Genomic DNA, 16,619 nt, shown 5'->3' with positions numbered 1-16,619 from the left:
TTGCGGGTGTTTTTGCGCTAGGTTTCACATTGCGGGTGTTTTTGCGCTAGGTTTCACATTGCGGGTGCTTTTGCCCAAGGATTCACATTGCAGGTGTTTTTGGGATAGGTTTCACATTGTGGATATTTTTGTGCTACGTTTCACATTGCGGGTGTTTTTGCGCTAGGTTTCACATTGCAGGTGTTTTTGCCCAAGGTTTCACATTGCAGGTGCTTTTGCACTAGGTTTCACATTACGGGTGTTTTTGCGCTAGGTTTCACATTGCGGGTGTTTTTGTGCTACGTTTCACATTGCGGGTGTTTTTGCCCAAGGTTTCACATTGCAGGTGCTTTTGCGCTAGGCTTCACATTGCAGGTGCTTTTGCACTAGGTTTCACATTACGGGTGTTTTTGCGCTAGGTTTCACATTGCGGGTGTTTTTGCGCTAGGTTTCACATTGCGGGTGCTTTTGCCCAAGGATTCACATTGCAGGTGTTTTTGGGATAGGTTTCACATTGTGGATGTTTTTGTGCTACGTTTCACATTGCGGGTGTTTTTGCCCAAGGTTTCACATTGCAGGTGCTTTTGCGCTAGGCTTCACATTGCAGGTGCTTTTGCCCTAGGTTTTACATTGCGGGTGTTTTTGCCCTAGGTTTTATATTGCAGGTGTTTTTGGGCTAGGTTTCACATTGCGGGTGTTTTTGGGCTAAGTTTCTCATTGCGGGTGGTTTTGCTCTAAGTTTCACATTGCGGGTGTTTTTGCGCTAGGTTTCACATTGCGGGTGTTTTTGCGCTAGGTTTCACATTGCGGGTGCTTTTGCCCAAGGATTCACATTGCAGGTGTTTTTGGGATAGGTTTCACATTGTGGATGTTTTTGTGCTACGTTTCACATTGCGGGTGTTTTTGCGCTAGGTTTCACATTGCGGGTGTTTTTGCCCAAGGTTTCACATTGCAGGTGCTTTTGCACTAGGTTTCACATTACGGGTGTTTTTGCGCTAGGTTTCACATTACGGGGGGGTTTTGCGCTAGGTTCCACATTGTGGGTGTTTTTGCGCTAGGTTTCACATTGCGGGTATTTTTGCGCTAGGCTTCATATTGCGGGTGTTTTTGCGCTAGGTTTCACATTGCGGGTGTTTTTGCGCTAGGTTTCACACTGTGGGCATTTTTGCTCTAGGTTTCACATTGCGGGTGCTTTTGCAGTAGGTTTCACATTGTGGATGTTTTTGTGCTACGTTTCACATTGTGGATGTTTTTGCACTAGGCTTCACATTGCGGGTGTTTTTGCGCTACGTTTCACATTGCAGGTGCTTTTGCCCAAGGTTTCACATTGCAGGTGTTTTTGCACTAGGCTTCATATTGCGGGTGTTTTTGCGCTAGGTTTCACATTGTGTGGGTTTTTGCGCTAGGTTTCATGTGTTTAGTGCAATTGTCACATAAGAATTTGACTCCTTGAGGACGAGTGTGGCCCAGGAGCCAGGTTTATTATACATTCACATGACATGGGACGTCTCACCCGGAGAGCGACGCTGCCGTCTGTTCTCCACATGAGCTCTGCTACTTACATTCAATGACACCACAATGAGATTCACATGGTTCAATGCTGCCATATCTGTGGGTGACGCTCGGCCACCGCAGAGCGTCCATTATGTGGTGATAGGCACACGTGGTTCCAGCACCGTTAGTTGGGTAACGTGTCCAGTCCCAGGGATGCCGCATGCTGTTTTGCGCGCAGCCGCAGGTTTTCAATACTTGTAGTTTTGCTGTTGAGACTCGGCATGGCCCCAGAGCTCTGCAGGACGGGCGAGGACCACACTTGCTGGGCGTGGGACAAGGATTGGTAGTAAGACTGACAGTGCAGGGTGCTGAGTGGTGTCATGCCAACATTCATACCAAGGTAGGGCACAGCGGGGGGACTGGCCATGTCAAACGATGAGTAATGAACCAGGTTGTTGGTGGCCGCCATGTGCTGCCGAAACTGTTCTTGAAGGCGAAACAAACTGAGTGGAGAGGAGGAGTAGGAATGAGATGGTGGGAGGCAGGAGCTGGAGGTCGGCGCCATCGTGCTGCTGACCGGAGACTCTGCAACAGAAGCGGAAATGGTCAGCAGATAGCAGCAATCACACGATAGAATACTGTACGCAATCGCCATATTCACCATGACCATACTATATAACCATGCATGCCATGTGTACAGCGCATCGGTAGTCTCCTACTGTTACCATGGTCTCCGATATATACCACAGGCTGTATACACAGGGCAGCACTGGGGGCCAGGATCTCCAGAAACACCACGGCCCTAACCCCAGTCCCGCACTCTCCGAGCAGTGTCCAAGGAGTGAAGTGTTGAAAGACCTTGGAAGCATCAGTTATGTGACCAGAGGTCCTTTACCATGGAGTACGGGAGAACTAAGGCGAACGCCGTGTGTCCTGACACTTTGCTTCTGTGCGGAACTACAGTGTGGATAACATGCCATTTACATGTGTGTAGAACACGGTGTGTGTGCGCAGGTAAAACACAGTGGGTGTGTAATATGCAGCGGATGTGTCTAACATACAATGTGTGCGTGGGTAAAACCTGTGTGTGTAATATACAGTGTGCGTGTGTATCATGCAGTGTGTGTGTGTATAATATACAATGTGTGTATGACATACAGTGTGTGTAACATACAGTGTGTGTGTGTGTAACAAGCAGTGTGTGTAACAAGCAGTGTGTGTGTGTAACATACAGTGTGTGTGAGACATTTCAGTGCTTGATCTTTTGAGATTTACAACTTCCAGGAAATCTGTGCCCCTGGGGGTCACAGGCGGGGGATATCACCGTCATTTTTTCCATTGTATTTTAACTGTACACATGACCTGGTTTGCACCATGTATCAGAACGTTATTCAGCCGCAGGGATTCTAGTGGCCCCACGGCGGTGAGTGAGTGCGTCACATCCGATACAGAAAATCTCATAAATGTTGGATCGCTATAAAACTCCAATAAGACCCAAGTGGGGTTCAGTCAGCAGACGACGCAACACACTCACAATGGGATGGAAGTGCGGAGAGGAAGGCCCTACTGATAGGGAAATGGGAGATGGTCATCACCTGAGCTCAAACCTGAGCCTGTCCCTGCACTCCCCTAATGCCCTAAATGGGTCCTTCTCCCCCCCACCGCCGTCAGTAACCTCATCCCTCGCTGTCACCTAATACTGCCATGACTAGTGCACTGGAGTGCACTGGCCGGCAGGGGGCGCTAGTCTCAACAATGCAGATAATACCACACAGCATATGTATATGAATAAGCGGGCACCGTCAATCAATACAGGAATACTGGGATCACCCAATGCACACAAAACAACAGAGCACAAACCAAAGAAAAAGTGTATGCCTGTCAAGGTCAGATCACCCTGACCCTGTTGTGTCGATACGCGTGGGTCTAGCACCTGCTCTGCCACATGGGGGGCGACCATGACCTTGGAATAGGGTAAAGTATTGGTCTTACTGGTTGATTGGGGTCTCCAGGGCAGGCTCTCTATCTTTATGCCTCGTTTTATGGACCATTATACCCACATGGGTCTATATTCTTATCTGGTGATTGTGATAAGGGTATCATGCGCGTTACACATTACTCGTTAGCTTCATTTACATCTCTGCCTAATGAGGTCCTGGCAGCTGACCGGTCTCACATAACCTCTCGCAAGAGGATGGTTTGAATATCTAAAACTTACTACATGATAGCAGCAGGTATATTTTGTGATTGCTACCAGCCTGCATTTATTTATTCTTATCTGCAAATCTTTGCATCGGGCTACTATTTAGAGGTTTGTTAACTATCAGATATTATGGCATGTAGGACTCTGGTGCATTGTACTGATTATTTGGATGACCCATACTCTTTTGATTGTAATCGGAGTTGTGTATTTTTTAAATGTCTTTAATGGTTTTTGTATGTGGTGGTTTTCAATAAAAAGCATTCTTATATAACACTTCATAAAAACTTCTCTTGGTGATCCTCTTTTTTATGCATACACATTTTCTTTGATTTGTGATGATACCACACAGGGCACAGTGACAACCATGAAAGGGACGCAGTAAAAACAACTTAGCTTCAACTTCCTCTGCTGCAAAACACTGCACAGCAGAATGAAGGCACCAGGATCAGGAGCGCACAAAACCAGCTGATGCACCACAGCAGCCAGCAAGCTCTGGAGACTGTAGATTGCTCAATCACCGACAGTCAGCTGATACATCGGTGACCATTTAAAGGACGGTGGGAGTGGTCACCGCCTGCATCAGCTGACCAGCCACTCTGCAGTTACAGCTCATTGCCAGCAGGGGGGGAACTAATATTAACCCCCGCGGGTCCTGAAAGGAAAAAGCCATATATTAAACAGTCAAACCAAACATGGATTGTGGCATATTCATTTCTGGACAATGGAGACAACACAGCTGGGACCTTCTCATCAGGATCTTTTGATGGCAGGAAGCACATCCTGGTGGACACAATTCTCCTCCCTGGAACAAAGGAACCCCTGATTCTTGGATATACAAATTGTAGACTGTATGTGTTTTCTCCACAGTAGATATGCTGTTTCAATCACCTGTTCACGGCAGGGAGTCCCGGCTTCAAAGGGTGTTTTAAGAAGTTTTTCTCACTGACGAGCTATATCTCTGCCCCAGATGTCCAATGAGGTCAATTTCAAAGAGTTTGAGTGTCCATTCCTTTCCCCGTTGCTCTATGTGAGAGGGATGCCCCCTCCTCGTAGATGTCATATGGATTTAACATTTTTTCTATGACACCTCCCTCTTTTTGAGGTGGCATGGGAGACTGATTAACAGATCACCCCCATGCCCACTTTACAGCCCAACTTCCCTGGATCCCACAGTACCTTCACCTTCTGAGAGTCAGAGATGGGCTTCTCATTGAGGTCACTCAGAAAAAGTCTCAAACTCCTGGCTACAGGTGTCCAGAAGCCACGTTGAGGCCCCAACCTCACAGGACCCCTCTGGAACCTGTCCTGGGTCAGTAATGAGAGTCCAGAAGGTGGGACGTTACCTGCGTTCCGGGCTCTCTGACTGCAGGTGACAGCGGCTACGTAGGCTGTCTCCCCCGGGAAACCAACACTTTCCCATTAGCCTGACAGGCTGCAAGTAACCATTTTTCCTGACCCTGATAGACTGAGGATACTACTTTTCTACCACCCTGACTGGCTGTGGGACACACTTTCTCACCAACCTGACTGGCTGTGGGACACACTTTCCCTCCATCCGGACAGGCTGAGGATAAATCTTTCCCTGCCTCCCCTGTTACCTCAGCAGTAATGCCGAGGATGGGGCAGCTACCACCAGCTGTGTCACCATCCATCACCAGTCATGTCACCGTCCGTCGTGACACTGGTCGGCTGCACGCGACCGCCTTTCTCATGATCCCCATGCCTATTCCCATCAAGAGACTACAGAGATTTCAGTCCACCCAAATCTGTCTTCTGAGCCTAAAGTAAATTTACAGGCTTGCTTTGACGGAGACTGAAGTCATCTCTCCAACTTTATTTCTTCGTTGTATTTTCGTCTCCGTCCTGCCTCATTCGGAGGAGTCACTGGGCCTTGTTCTGTCATTGCTCCGTGGAGATCCTCAGGCTTGGGCATTTTCTCTGCCTGAGGATTCTCTGGATTTTTCCTCAGTTGACACTTTCTTCTCTGCTCTGGGGCTCATTTATGATGACCCAGATAAAGTTGCTGTTGCTGAATCAATGATCCACAGGTTGCTAAGGGGAAATCATAAAATGGACTTCTGCTGTCAATTCAGACATTGGGCAGTGGAAACCTGGAATGACCCAGCTCTCTGTGGTCAATTCTGCCAGTGTTTCTAGCCAGATTCCAAACATGATGGTTTATAGTCCCTCCTCGTTGTATTTCACTGGCAGTGCTTTTATACAGATGTCTTAGTGATAAGAGCGCATTTGAGGGTGTTTCAGTGACTTCTTCCTCTCATCCTATTGAAACAGGAGAACCTATGTAAATTTGGGCCTTCAGAGAGTCCAAGGAGGGAAATGAGCTTGGATCACCTGCTCGTCTCTGTCTTTACTGTGGTCGAACGGGTCCTGTAATTATTCAGTGTCTCAGATAGAATAATGAACTTCTTAAATGTAAAGAGAAAAATAAGAGATTATTAATATGTAAGGACACTCTTTCTAAAGGTACCATCACACTAGACGATATCGCTAGCGATCCGTGATGTTGCAGCGTCCTGGATAGCGATATCGTTGTTTTTGACACGCAGCAGCGATCAGGATCCTGCTGTGCCATCGTTGGTCGCTGCAGAAAGTCCAGAACTTTATTTGGTCGCTGGACTCCCTGCAGACATCGCTGAATCGGCGTGTGTGACGCTGATTCAGCGATGTCTTCACTGGTAACCAGGGTAAACATCGGGTTACTAAGCGCAGGGAACTTAGTAACCCGATGTTTACCCTGGTTACCATCGTAAAAGTAAAAAAACAAACACTACATACTTACCTTCCGCTGTCTGTCCTCCAGCGCTGTGCTTCTCTGCTCTGGCTGTGAGCGCCGGCCAGCCGGAAAGCAGAGCACAGCGGTGACATCACCGCTCTGCTTTCTGGCCGCTGTGCTCACAGTCAGTGCAGGAAAGCAGAGCGCCGGAGGACAGACAGCGGAGGGTAAGTATGTAGTGTTTGTTTTTTTACTTTTACAATGGTAACCAGGGTAAACATCGGGTTACTAAGCGCGGCCCTGCACTTAGGAACCCGACGTTTACCCTGGTTACCGGCATCTTTGGTCGCTGGAGAGCTGTCTGTGTGACAGCTCTCCAGCGACCAAACAGCGACGCTGCAGCGATCGACATCGTTGTCGGTATCGCTGCAGCGTCGCTGAGTGTGAAGGTACCTTTAAGCTTTGACGTTATCTCTCATACATACTAATGCTTTTTCCACAATTGTCTGTGGTCACCACAGCTGGGGCTGTAGGTACCTCTGCATTTGGTGATTCAGGGTCCACCTTAGATCTCATTGATAGCAATTCTGCTATTGAGTGTGGGTACAGTGTCAGCTCTTGTTCATCCTCTTCAAGTATTCACAATGGATAAGTTTCCCCTTACCCAACATCATGTTACTTGTAAGGTTGAGACGGTGTGCAGGAGAGTGTGCTACACACAATATCTATCTCATTCATGGAGTTTCCTTCATCACCAGCTAACGTTGTGTTGGGTTTGCCCTGGTTGGTGAAGCACAATCCTTCCATCAATTGTGAGACTTGCAATGTTATGTCTTGGGGGAATTTCTGTTTTTCCAGTTGTTTATCTAAACCTCAGGTATCCATGAGATCTCTTCTTCCAGATTTTATTCAGGATTTGAGGATGTTTTTTCTTAGACTAAATGTGAAGTTCTTTCCTCGCATAGGTCATATGATTGTGCTATCAAATTTATACCAAGGGCCAAATTGCCTAAATCTCTTCTGTTTAACCTCTCTTCTTGAAGGAGATGCCTTGAAAGAGAGTACATTCAAGAGAGTCTGTCCATGGCTCACGTAAAGCCTTCCACCTCACCACTCACCGTAGGATTTTTCTTTGTTAAGAAAAAAGATGGGGGTTTCCACCACGTTTGGATTTTAGAGAAATGAATACGATTACTGTATGTAGTCTTACCCACTACCTCTTATTCCTGATCTATTTAATCAAGTAGCAGGGGCCGCATGGTTTTCTAAACTGGATCTGTGAGGGGCATGTAATCTTATACGTGTTTGCCAAGGTGATGAGTGGAAGACTGCCTTGAATTCAACCGAGGGTCACTTTGACAATTTGGTGATGCCATTCGGTTTGACCAATGCTCCAGTAACATAGTAACATAGTAACATAGTTAGTAAGGCCGAAAAAAGACATTTGTCCATCCAGTTCAGCCTATATTCCATCATAATAAATCCCCAGATCTACGTCCTTCTACAGAACCTAATAATTGTATGATACAATATTGTTCTGCTCCAGGAAGACATCCAGGCCTCTCTTGAACCCCTCGACTGAGTTCGCCATCACCACCTCCTCAGGCAAGCAATTCCAGATTCTCACTGCCCTAACAGTAAAGAATCCTCTTCTATGTTGGTGGAAAAACCTTCTCTCCTCCAGACGCAAAGAATGCCCCCTTGTGCCCGTCACCTTCCTTGGTATAAACAGATCCTCAGCGAGATATTTGTATTGTCCCCTTATATACTTATACATGGTTATTAGATCGCCCCTCAGTCGTCTTTTTTCTAGACTAAATAATCCTAATTTCGCTAATCTATCTGGGTATTGTAGTTCTCCCATCCCCTTTATTAATTTTGTTGCCCTCCTTTGTACTCTCTCTAGTTCCATTATATCCTTCCTGAGCACCGGTGCCCAAAACTGGACACAGTACTCCATGTGCGGTCTAACTAGGGATTTGTACAGAGGCAGTATAATGCTCTCATCATGTGTATCCAGACCTCTTTTAATGCACCCCATGATCCTGTTTGCCTTGGCAGCTGCTGCCTGGCACTGGCTGCTCCAGGTAAGTTTATCATTAACTAGGATCCCCAAGTCCTTCTCCCTGTCAGATTTACCCAGTGGTTTCCCGTTCAGTGTGTAATGGTGATATTGATTCCCTCTTCCCATGTGTATAACCTTACATTTATCATTGTTAAACCTCATCTGCCACCTTTCAGCCCAAGTTTCCAACTTATCCAGATCCATCTGTAGCAGAATACTATCTTCTCTTGTAGTAGTGTTTCAGAACTTCATAAATGATATTTTTTCTTCTTTAGTGGGAAGATATGTGGTGATATACTTGGATGATATCTAGATTTACTCTGCTTCTCATGAGAAGCATCTGGAGAATGTTCAACAGGTGCTTAAAGTTCTTTGTGACAATCATTTATTTGCCAAGCTAGAGAAGTGTCAATTTATGGTGCAGCAGATTCAGTTTTTGGGTCATTTTGTTTCTGATAAAGGTTTGTAGATGTCACGGAGTTACCGCGACAGAGCAGTACCAGAAGACCGCAGCGTCTGATGGCTCCTGCTCCACCGCTGAGAAGAAGCACTTCTCCAGTATATTGAATGTGTTTGTTTTCTTTCAGCAGCACAGGGGTTAATTGGCCATGTGGTAATACCTGCTTTCAGCTGTGCTTGGTTAGCCACTCCTCACGCCTATAAAAGCTAGGCCTTCTGGTCAGATCCTTGTCGGAGTTAGCACTTGCTAGATAGACTTGGAGTAGTGAGGATCTGGTGTCTGGAGAGCTGGAGGAATTTATTGTACGACTGTTGCTTGGTTTGTACGCTTGGAAATTCCTCATCCTTATCTGCCTAATTTTCTTCTCCCGTCCTTCACACCCTGGTGAATACCTCTGTTATTTTTGAAAGTATATTTTGTGAGAGTGGAGTTTTATTTTTCCCGTCTTTGTACCCCTGTCTGTCGGGTTGGTGTACTATGTACACAATAGCGCCTCTCTTCCCCCGGTGGGGAAGGGGACAGACGCAGGGCTGCAGTTAGGAGACAGGGCAAGGGCGGAGGTCCCGGCATCCTCGCCATCTGAGGTATCCCGGGGAACAGGGGAGTTAGGGCGCCCGCTAGTGCTAGGGCCAGGAACGTTGCCCCTGGTCCCAGTTTACTCACCAGTCCTATCATGACAGTAGATGGATCCCATTAAGGTACAGGCCGTCCATGATTGGGTACAACCTACTAATTTTAAAGCTTTACCAAAGTTTTGCTAATTATTATCATAAAAAAACACAAAAATTGAGCTTGGTTTGAGTTGGTATACATGCAGCACATAAATGCATGTTCATATTGGCACATAAAACATACAAAACCTACAAGAAACGAAATGAGCAAAAACCTTGATGTAACTTATCAAGTAAAAAGCAAGTGCATTTAAATAACACAGTTCTTAGTAATACTGGTTTTGATCAAAAATCGCATAAAAGCCATCCCACTGCGACAGGGTGACTCTGATCGGGACAGAACCTACACTGTCTAATATTAAAAACCTTACCATGTGTCAGCGTTGACCTCAGTGTGTGAATAAGGACAGACAAAAGGAACGGGTCCCAGCCGGTGGACACCAGTCTACGGAAGCCTTTAAATGCAGCTGCACCGGGGCCCGGAGGTGGAGGGGGGCCCTTGCAGCATGGGTAACACTGAGGGCAATCTGGCCTGTTTCTCCACCTCTGAGGTTCCAGGGGTCTGTGGCCAAATTGCCCTCATGTGCAGTGGGCAGGGAGCAATCCCTGCAGCCCCGTACCTACAGGAGAAAATGGCAGCGGAACGGAGCTGCAGGGATCTGTCCTCTGCTTCCTGCCCAGCGCTTTTTGTCTGATACAGCCATGCGGTTGGATGACCTCAGCATTCAGCGAGCGCCTGTGTCAGATAGATAGCTGCCAGCAGTGAAGATTCTGCAGGGGAACGTGAGGTGTGTGTATGTAGGTGTATGTGTAGGCAAAGTTGGGGGTGGGGTGAGCGGTAGTGTGTGGGTATAGGCAATGTTGGTGGTGGTGGTTGTGAAGGCAATGATGGAGGTGGTGGAGAAGGCAATAATGAAGGTGCGGGAGAAGGCAATGATTGAGGTGGTGGAGAAGGTAATGATGGAGGTGGGGGATAAGGCAATGATGGAGGTGGGGAGAAGGCAATTGTGGAGGTGGTAGAGAGGGCAATGATGGAGGTGTTGGAGAGGGCAATTATGGAGGTGGTGGGAGAAAACAATGATTAGGGTGGTCAAGAGGGTAATGATGGAGGTGGTGGAGAGGGCAATAATGGAGGTGGTGGAGAGGGCAATGATGGAGGTGGTAGGAGAGAACAATGATTGGGGTGGTGACGAGGCCAATGATGGAGTTGATGCTAGAGGACAATGATTGGGGTGGAGAGGGCAACGATCGAGGTGATGGGGCAGGGCAATGATTGGGGTGGTGGGGAGGTCAATGATGAGGGTAGAGGAGAGGGCAATGATGAGGGTGGTGAGGGCAATGATGGAGGTGGGGATGAGGGCAATGATGGAGGTGGTGGTGAGGGCAATGATGTGATGCAGGGGAAGGAGGACAATGAGGGATATGGGAGATTGAAGGAAGGAATGAACTTGTCATGGACTTAGGGGGAGGGAGAGAAGGACATTAGATATGGTTGTAAATGAATTGGGTGGTGGAGGAGGGTGTTGAGTCCATGATAGTGTCCTCCCCCATCTCACAATTCATTATGATGTTATTGGGGACTTAAAATTAATTGATTAGAGGAGGCGAAAAGGTGCATAGGACACTTTATAATGAATTGAAAGGTGGGAGAAGACGCATTCAGGGACTTATAATGAATTGGGAGGAGGCGGAGGAGGCTCAGTACCTGATAGCGTCTTCTTCCACCCTCAAATTCATTATGATGCTATCAAGGACTTATAATGAATGATGGGGTGCAGGACAGGACTAAGACATTGTGCACACATTCAGGATTTGCAGGAGAAAATTCTGCTGCATGTCCTAATGTGTTGGTAGGAAGAAAGTTGCGTAAAAGATATTAATTATTTTCCACATTTTTGCCATGCTTTTGTTACGCATTTTCCCCCATTAGTGAAATTAAATATGCTGCAAGAATTGACATTATGTAGATTTTAATCTGCTGCAAATCTGCAAGGAAAAAATAAGCAGCGTGTGCACGAGGCTTCAGGGATCTCATTCACTTCACTTGTACTGTAAAATCTTGCACATTTTCCATGTGCACATGGCCTTAGGCTATGTGCACACGTTCAGGATTTCTCGCAGAAAATTCCTGAGAATTCCGGACATTTTCTGCAAGAAATCCGCAAGAAAACCGCATGCGTTTTTGCCGCGATTTTGCCGCGGTTTTTTCCGGACACTTCCCAATGCATTTTGGAGTGGGAAATCCGCAAAAAAACCGGAAAATTAATGAACATGCTGTGTTTTTTACCGTGATGCGTTTTTTTCGCGGAAAAAAACGCATCATGTGCACAAAATATGCAGAATTCATTCTAAATGATGGGATGCTTATTGTATGCGTTTTTTTGGCGGTTTTATAGCATTTTTATCGGGACAAAACGCGAAAAAACCGCAACGTGTGCACACAGCCTTACAAGTCATTGGGGAGATTCACAAACTGAATCATTTATATTATTGGGAGTCAGAGATTATAGGTAATGGGGGGCACAGTGCTGCTCATCACTTTATATTTTGATTGGTGCGTGGCCAATATTAATGGTGGGGTACATATCTGTGTACATTCAGGGGGAAGACACATGTAGATATACAGTGTATGTGACCTTGTTATTTTCAGGCCTGCAATGATCATTGTGACAAGACGAGTTGTGGCTGGGAGATGTCGACATGACGGTCTGACCAGATGGAGAAGAAACAGCTGAAACTTGCTCTAATCAGACGAGACGTTAGCGGTAAGTGCCTGGATGTAGATTATTCTGTATCTGCACTGTGTGACGTGGAGTGATAATGTTATCTCAAAAACCCTTTATTCTACATTCTCACATTGGTGTGAAATGTCCGGGTGCTTCCAGGATTTTTTATCAGGCGGCACAAGGACTTATAGAGTTTTATAGGTCCATTCACACATACATGAAAATAAGGGATCTGAGAATGTTTTGCTCTGTCCGATTTTGAGGATCAGAATAGGACATGCTCAATGCGTCTGTAACAGGTTGTGACACACTGATACTGCACACAGATACAGAAATGTACCCTTCTTATGTATACACAGTCCCTTAGTATATAATGTACTCACTTATTATGTATAGCACAGTCCCTTAGTATATACAGCTTTGGCAAAAATTAGGAGACCACCACATCAAATTCCTGTCATGGCCGCCCAATCTTCAGACCTGAACCCCATTGAAAACCTCTGGAATGTAAACAAGAGGATGATGGATCGTCACAAGCCATCAAACAAAGAAGAACTGCAGTGTGAAAAACTTGTGGAAAGCATACCAAGACGCATGAAAGCTGTGATTAAAAATCATGATTTCTGAACTCTTCCCCCTGCCCTTCTCCATCTGCACCTTCGGCCTGGGACAGCTCGTAGAATCTCACGATTTGCAGTATCATCTCTACGCCGATGACACGCAGATCTATCTGGACCCGACCTCACCTCCCTACTAACCAAAATCCCACAATGTCTGCTATCTCAGCCTTCTTTTCTGCTCGCTTTCTAAAACTGAACATGGACAAAACAAAATTCATCTTTTCCCCATCTCACTCCACCCCTCCACCAGACCTATCCATCAATGTCAATGGCTGCTCACTTTCCCCAGTCCCGCATGCTCGGTGCCTCGGGGTGATCCTTGAATGTGCCCTCTCTTTCAAGCCTCATATCCAAGCCCTTGCCTCCTCCTGCCGGCTCAAACTCAAAATTATTTCTTAGATCCGTGCATTCCTTGACCATGAAAACACAAAAATGCTAGTGCACACCCTTATCATCTCCCGCCTCGACTACTGCAACCTCCTACTCTCTGGCCCTCTCCTCTAGCATCTCTCCAATCCATCCTACCCTCTGCTGCCCGACTAATCCACCTGTCTCCCCACTATTCCCCAGCCTCTCCTCTCTTCATTCCCCAAGCCCTTCATTGGCTTCCTATTGCCCAGAGGCTACAGTTCAAAACACTTACCATGATATACAAAGCCATCCACAACCTGTCTCCTCCATACGTCTGTGACATGGTCTCCCGGTACTTACTCACACGCAACCTTCGATGCTCTCAAGACCTCCTTCTCTACTCCCCTCTCATCTCTTCTTCCCACAACCGCATCCAAGACTTCTCCCGTGCTTCCCCCATACTCTGGAACTCTCTACCCCAACACATCAGACTCTTGCCTACCATGGAAGCCTTCAAAAAGCATCTGAAGACCCTCCTCTTCCGACAAACCTACAGCCTGCAGTGATCCTGAACTTGCTGAACCGCCGCACAACCAGCTCTACCCTCTCCTAGTGTATCCTCACTCATCCCCTGTAGACTGAGTCCTTGCGGGCAGGGTCATCCCTCCTTCTGTACTTGTGTGTGCCTTGTTTTGGTCATGTCTATTGTACTTGTCTATATTTTCCCCGTATTCACGTGTAAAGCGCCACAGAATAAATGGCGCTATAAAAATGTGTAATAAGAACAACCCTATTATGTATAACACCGTCCCTTCTTACGTACCATCCTCTCTAGTTATATATGGTGCCATCTCTTTTTATATAGCTTCCCCCACTGCTATGTACAATGCTGTCTGCTGTCCTTTATATAGTGTGTTCTTATTTTATTTCTGTTATTCACAGTGCCCACGTTTATTACATAATGCTCTCTTGTTATATATGAAATGATTGCTGATGGAGCAGCCGCTGACCAGACGACCAGTCCATCAACTCCATTAGAAAAGAAGCTTTCCCATGCTACATCAGCCGTCATTGCATTATATATCTAACAAGAGAGGACGGTATGTAATAAAAAACATATAATCCGATATGTAAGGAACGGTGCTGAACATAAGAGAGGGCACTGTGCAATAAGGGACATCCCAGAGGATAATTCCTGTGCTTATAAGGAACATTTGCATGCGGATCACCTATGAGAGAGATGTGTCAGCAGTTGGAGGTCAGTGGGTCCAATAGTCCCTCATAGAAGGCGGGCTACTGTCATGCATCTGGGTTTGAACCCTTGAGCCTGTGCTTTGTGTTGCTATCCACGGAACTACAGCAGTAGTTAGGTTAAGTTTGATTGAGTAGGGGTCCTAGGACAAAGCCTTGAGGGACACCAACAGACAGAGGGCGAGATGAGGGGGTAGTGTTGGAGTAGGAAACGCTAAATGTGCGGTTGGTAAGGTATGAGGAGATCCAGGATAGGGCGAGGTCTTTGACACAAAAGGATGAGAGGATCTGTAGTAGGAGGCAGTGGTCAACTGTGTCAAAGGCAGAAGACAGGTCTAGAAGGAGGAGTACAGAGTATTGTCTGTTAGCTTTGGCTGTAAATAAGTCGGTATTAAGTTTGGTCAGGGCAGTCTCAGTGGAATGGTGGGGATGGAAGCCAGATGGTAGGTTGTCGAAGAGCGAATTAAATGCAAGGTATACAATCCAACATAGCTCCTAAAAAGACTAAATGGCACAACTATAATGAGACTAGTTCAAGTATAATATCTCCAGAATAGTAAGGTATTAAAGTGCATTTGTGCAAACACTGAAAATGTTATATCCCCTTGTCACGATTCACACCGTGACCGTCACCCCTACGTCACGGGCCGGGGTGACTTTAGGCCAACAGACGGCTATCACATGTGCAGGGGGCTTATCTTAGTTATCCCTCCACTGCTACAATATGATGAAAAAACACACACAAGGCTATTGACCTCTTAGTTTACAGCAGGGGCTTATTTTAGGTATCCCACTGCTCTTCAATATACAACGAACTGCAGGGATTTATGTATATCCCGCTTACAGTTCCACTTGAAACTTGTAGCTCTCTGGCGCCCCCCTTACTCTCAGGTCAGACTAGGTACTGCACCTGGGGTAATTAGTCACCAGAAAGGCTGCCTGCTATGTACTGGCTATTGGGCATGCTGCAGCGAGGCGATATAAATACTCCTACTCAGGCAGGAACAATAATTATCAACGCCGCAGTCACTACAATGACTCCCAACTACCCAGTACAAAGGTATGCTGCCACCAGCTTCGATTAAACGGGTCTGAAGCCAACCCAAAACAGTAGCGTAATTCCCTTCGGAAGACTTAGGGTACGTTTTAGAGCAGAAGAACGAATCTAGTATTAAATATTATACTCCATCAAAGGTTTAAGGCAGTGTTTATAACAAGTTATATAAAGATGTTGCAATATAGTCTGCATGGACTTCAGTCTGCAGTGTGATCCCTTAGAAGTGTGTCCTTAAAAGTGTGGATTACAGTAGAATTAAAACCTGAAAGATGTATACAGACTGTGCCTTGCTACCTGCCACCATCGCACTCTAACAAGCATCTCTATTCTTCCAACAGGTATGGTTATCCAGCCAGCTCTGCTGCTGTCTATGAAGTACACATAATTACATCACCCAGCTTTCCACACAGACTTTCCTCTGCTCCTAGCATTCTCATGGTATGTTTATCCAGCCAGCTCTGCTGCTGTCTATGAAGTACACATAATTACATCACCCAGCTTTCCACACAGACTTTCCTCTGCTCCTAGCATTCTCATGGTATGCTTTTCAGCTAACCCCAGCTTACCCTGTGATATTTATGACCTTGTTTACGCAGGCCTGATTGTATGCATCTGGTCCACTCTTAATTCTCTGACCAAGATGAGCAGAGACCACTCCTCTCTGCTTCACACCTGAACGCACTTAGTTTGCCATATATTGCATAGTAGAAGTCTGCATGGACTTCAGTCTGCAGTGTGATCCCTTAGTGTTAGCCGGAGTATTACCACAGCAGCGCGTGTTACTTCATATAAGCAGCAGAATCCAACGTAAGGCAAACTGTGTTTAATATATGCAGCTTGAACTGGAACAAAATAAGAAAGCTTTGACAGTAACTACCGATATAATCTAGTCCATGTAACACATGTCTCTCTGTGAAGGAAACAGCAGCAGAATGATGCAATCAGTGAGAGTCCTCTGACCTTTTTTTTTGTACAAACTTTAACAATCACAGCATAGCTGACAAATGA

At 46.2% G+C, this 16,619-nt stretch overlaps 1 protein-coding gene across 2 annotated transcripts in view; it reads right to left on the bottom strand.

Moving 5' to 3' along the window:
- Window positions 1-1,433: 1,433 nt before the first annotated feature.
- DMBX1 (diencephalon/mesencephalon homeobox 1) overlaps window positions 1,434-16,619 on the bottom strand; it is a 237,165-nt gene continuing 221,979 nt past the window's right edge. The window contains exon 5 of one of the 2 annotated variants that reach the window (XM_069735895.1): window positions 1,434-2,058. In XM_069735895.1, coding sequence (XP_069591996.1) covers window positions 1,658-2,058 — 401 coding nt within the window. In that variant the 3' untranslated portion in view covers window positions 1,434-1,657. The remainder of the gene's footprint in view (window positions 2,059-16,619) is intronic. The other variant, XM_069735896.1, reaches the window with a different exon arrangement.

Source organism: Ranitomeya imitator, chromosome 8, assembly GCF_032444005.1.
Source record: "Ranitomeya imitator isolate aRanImi1 chromosome 8, aRanImi1.pri, whole genome shotgun sequence".
Lineage (NCBI taxonomy): Eukaryota > Metazoa > Chordata > Amphibia > Anura > Dendrobatidae > Ranitomeya > Ranitomeya imitator.
This window is presented reverse-complemented; position numbering and strand designations above follow the sequence as displayed.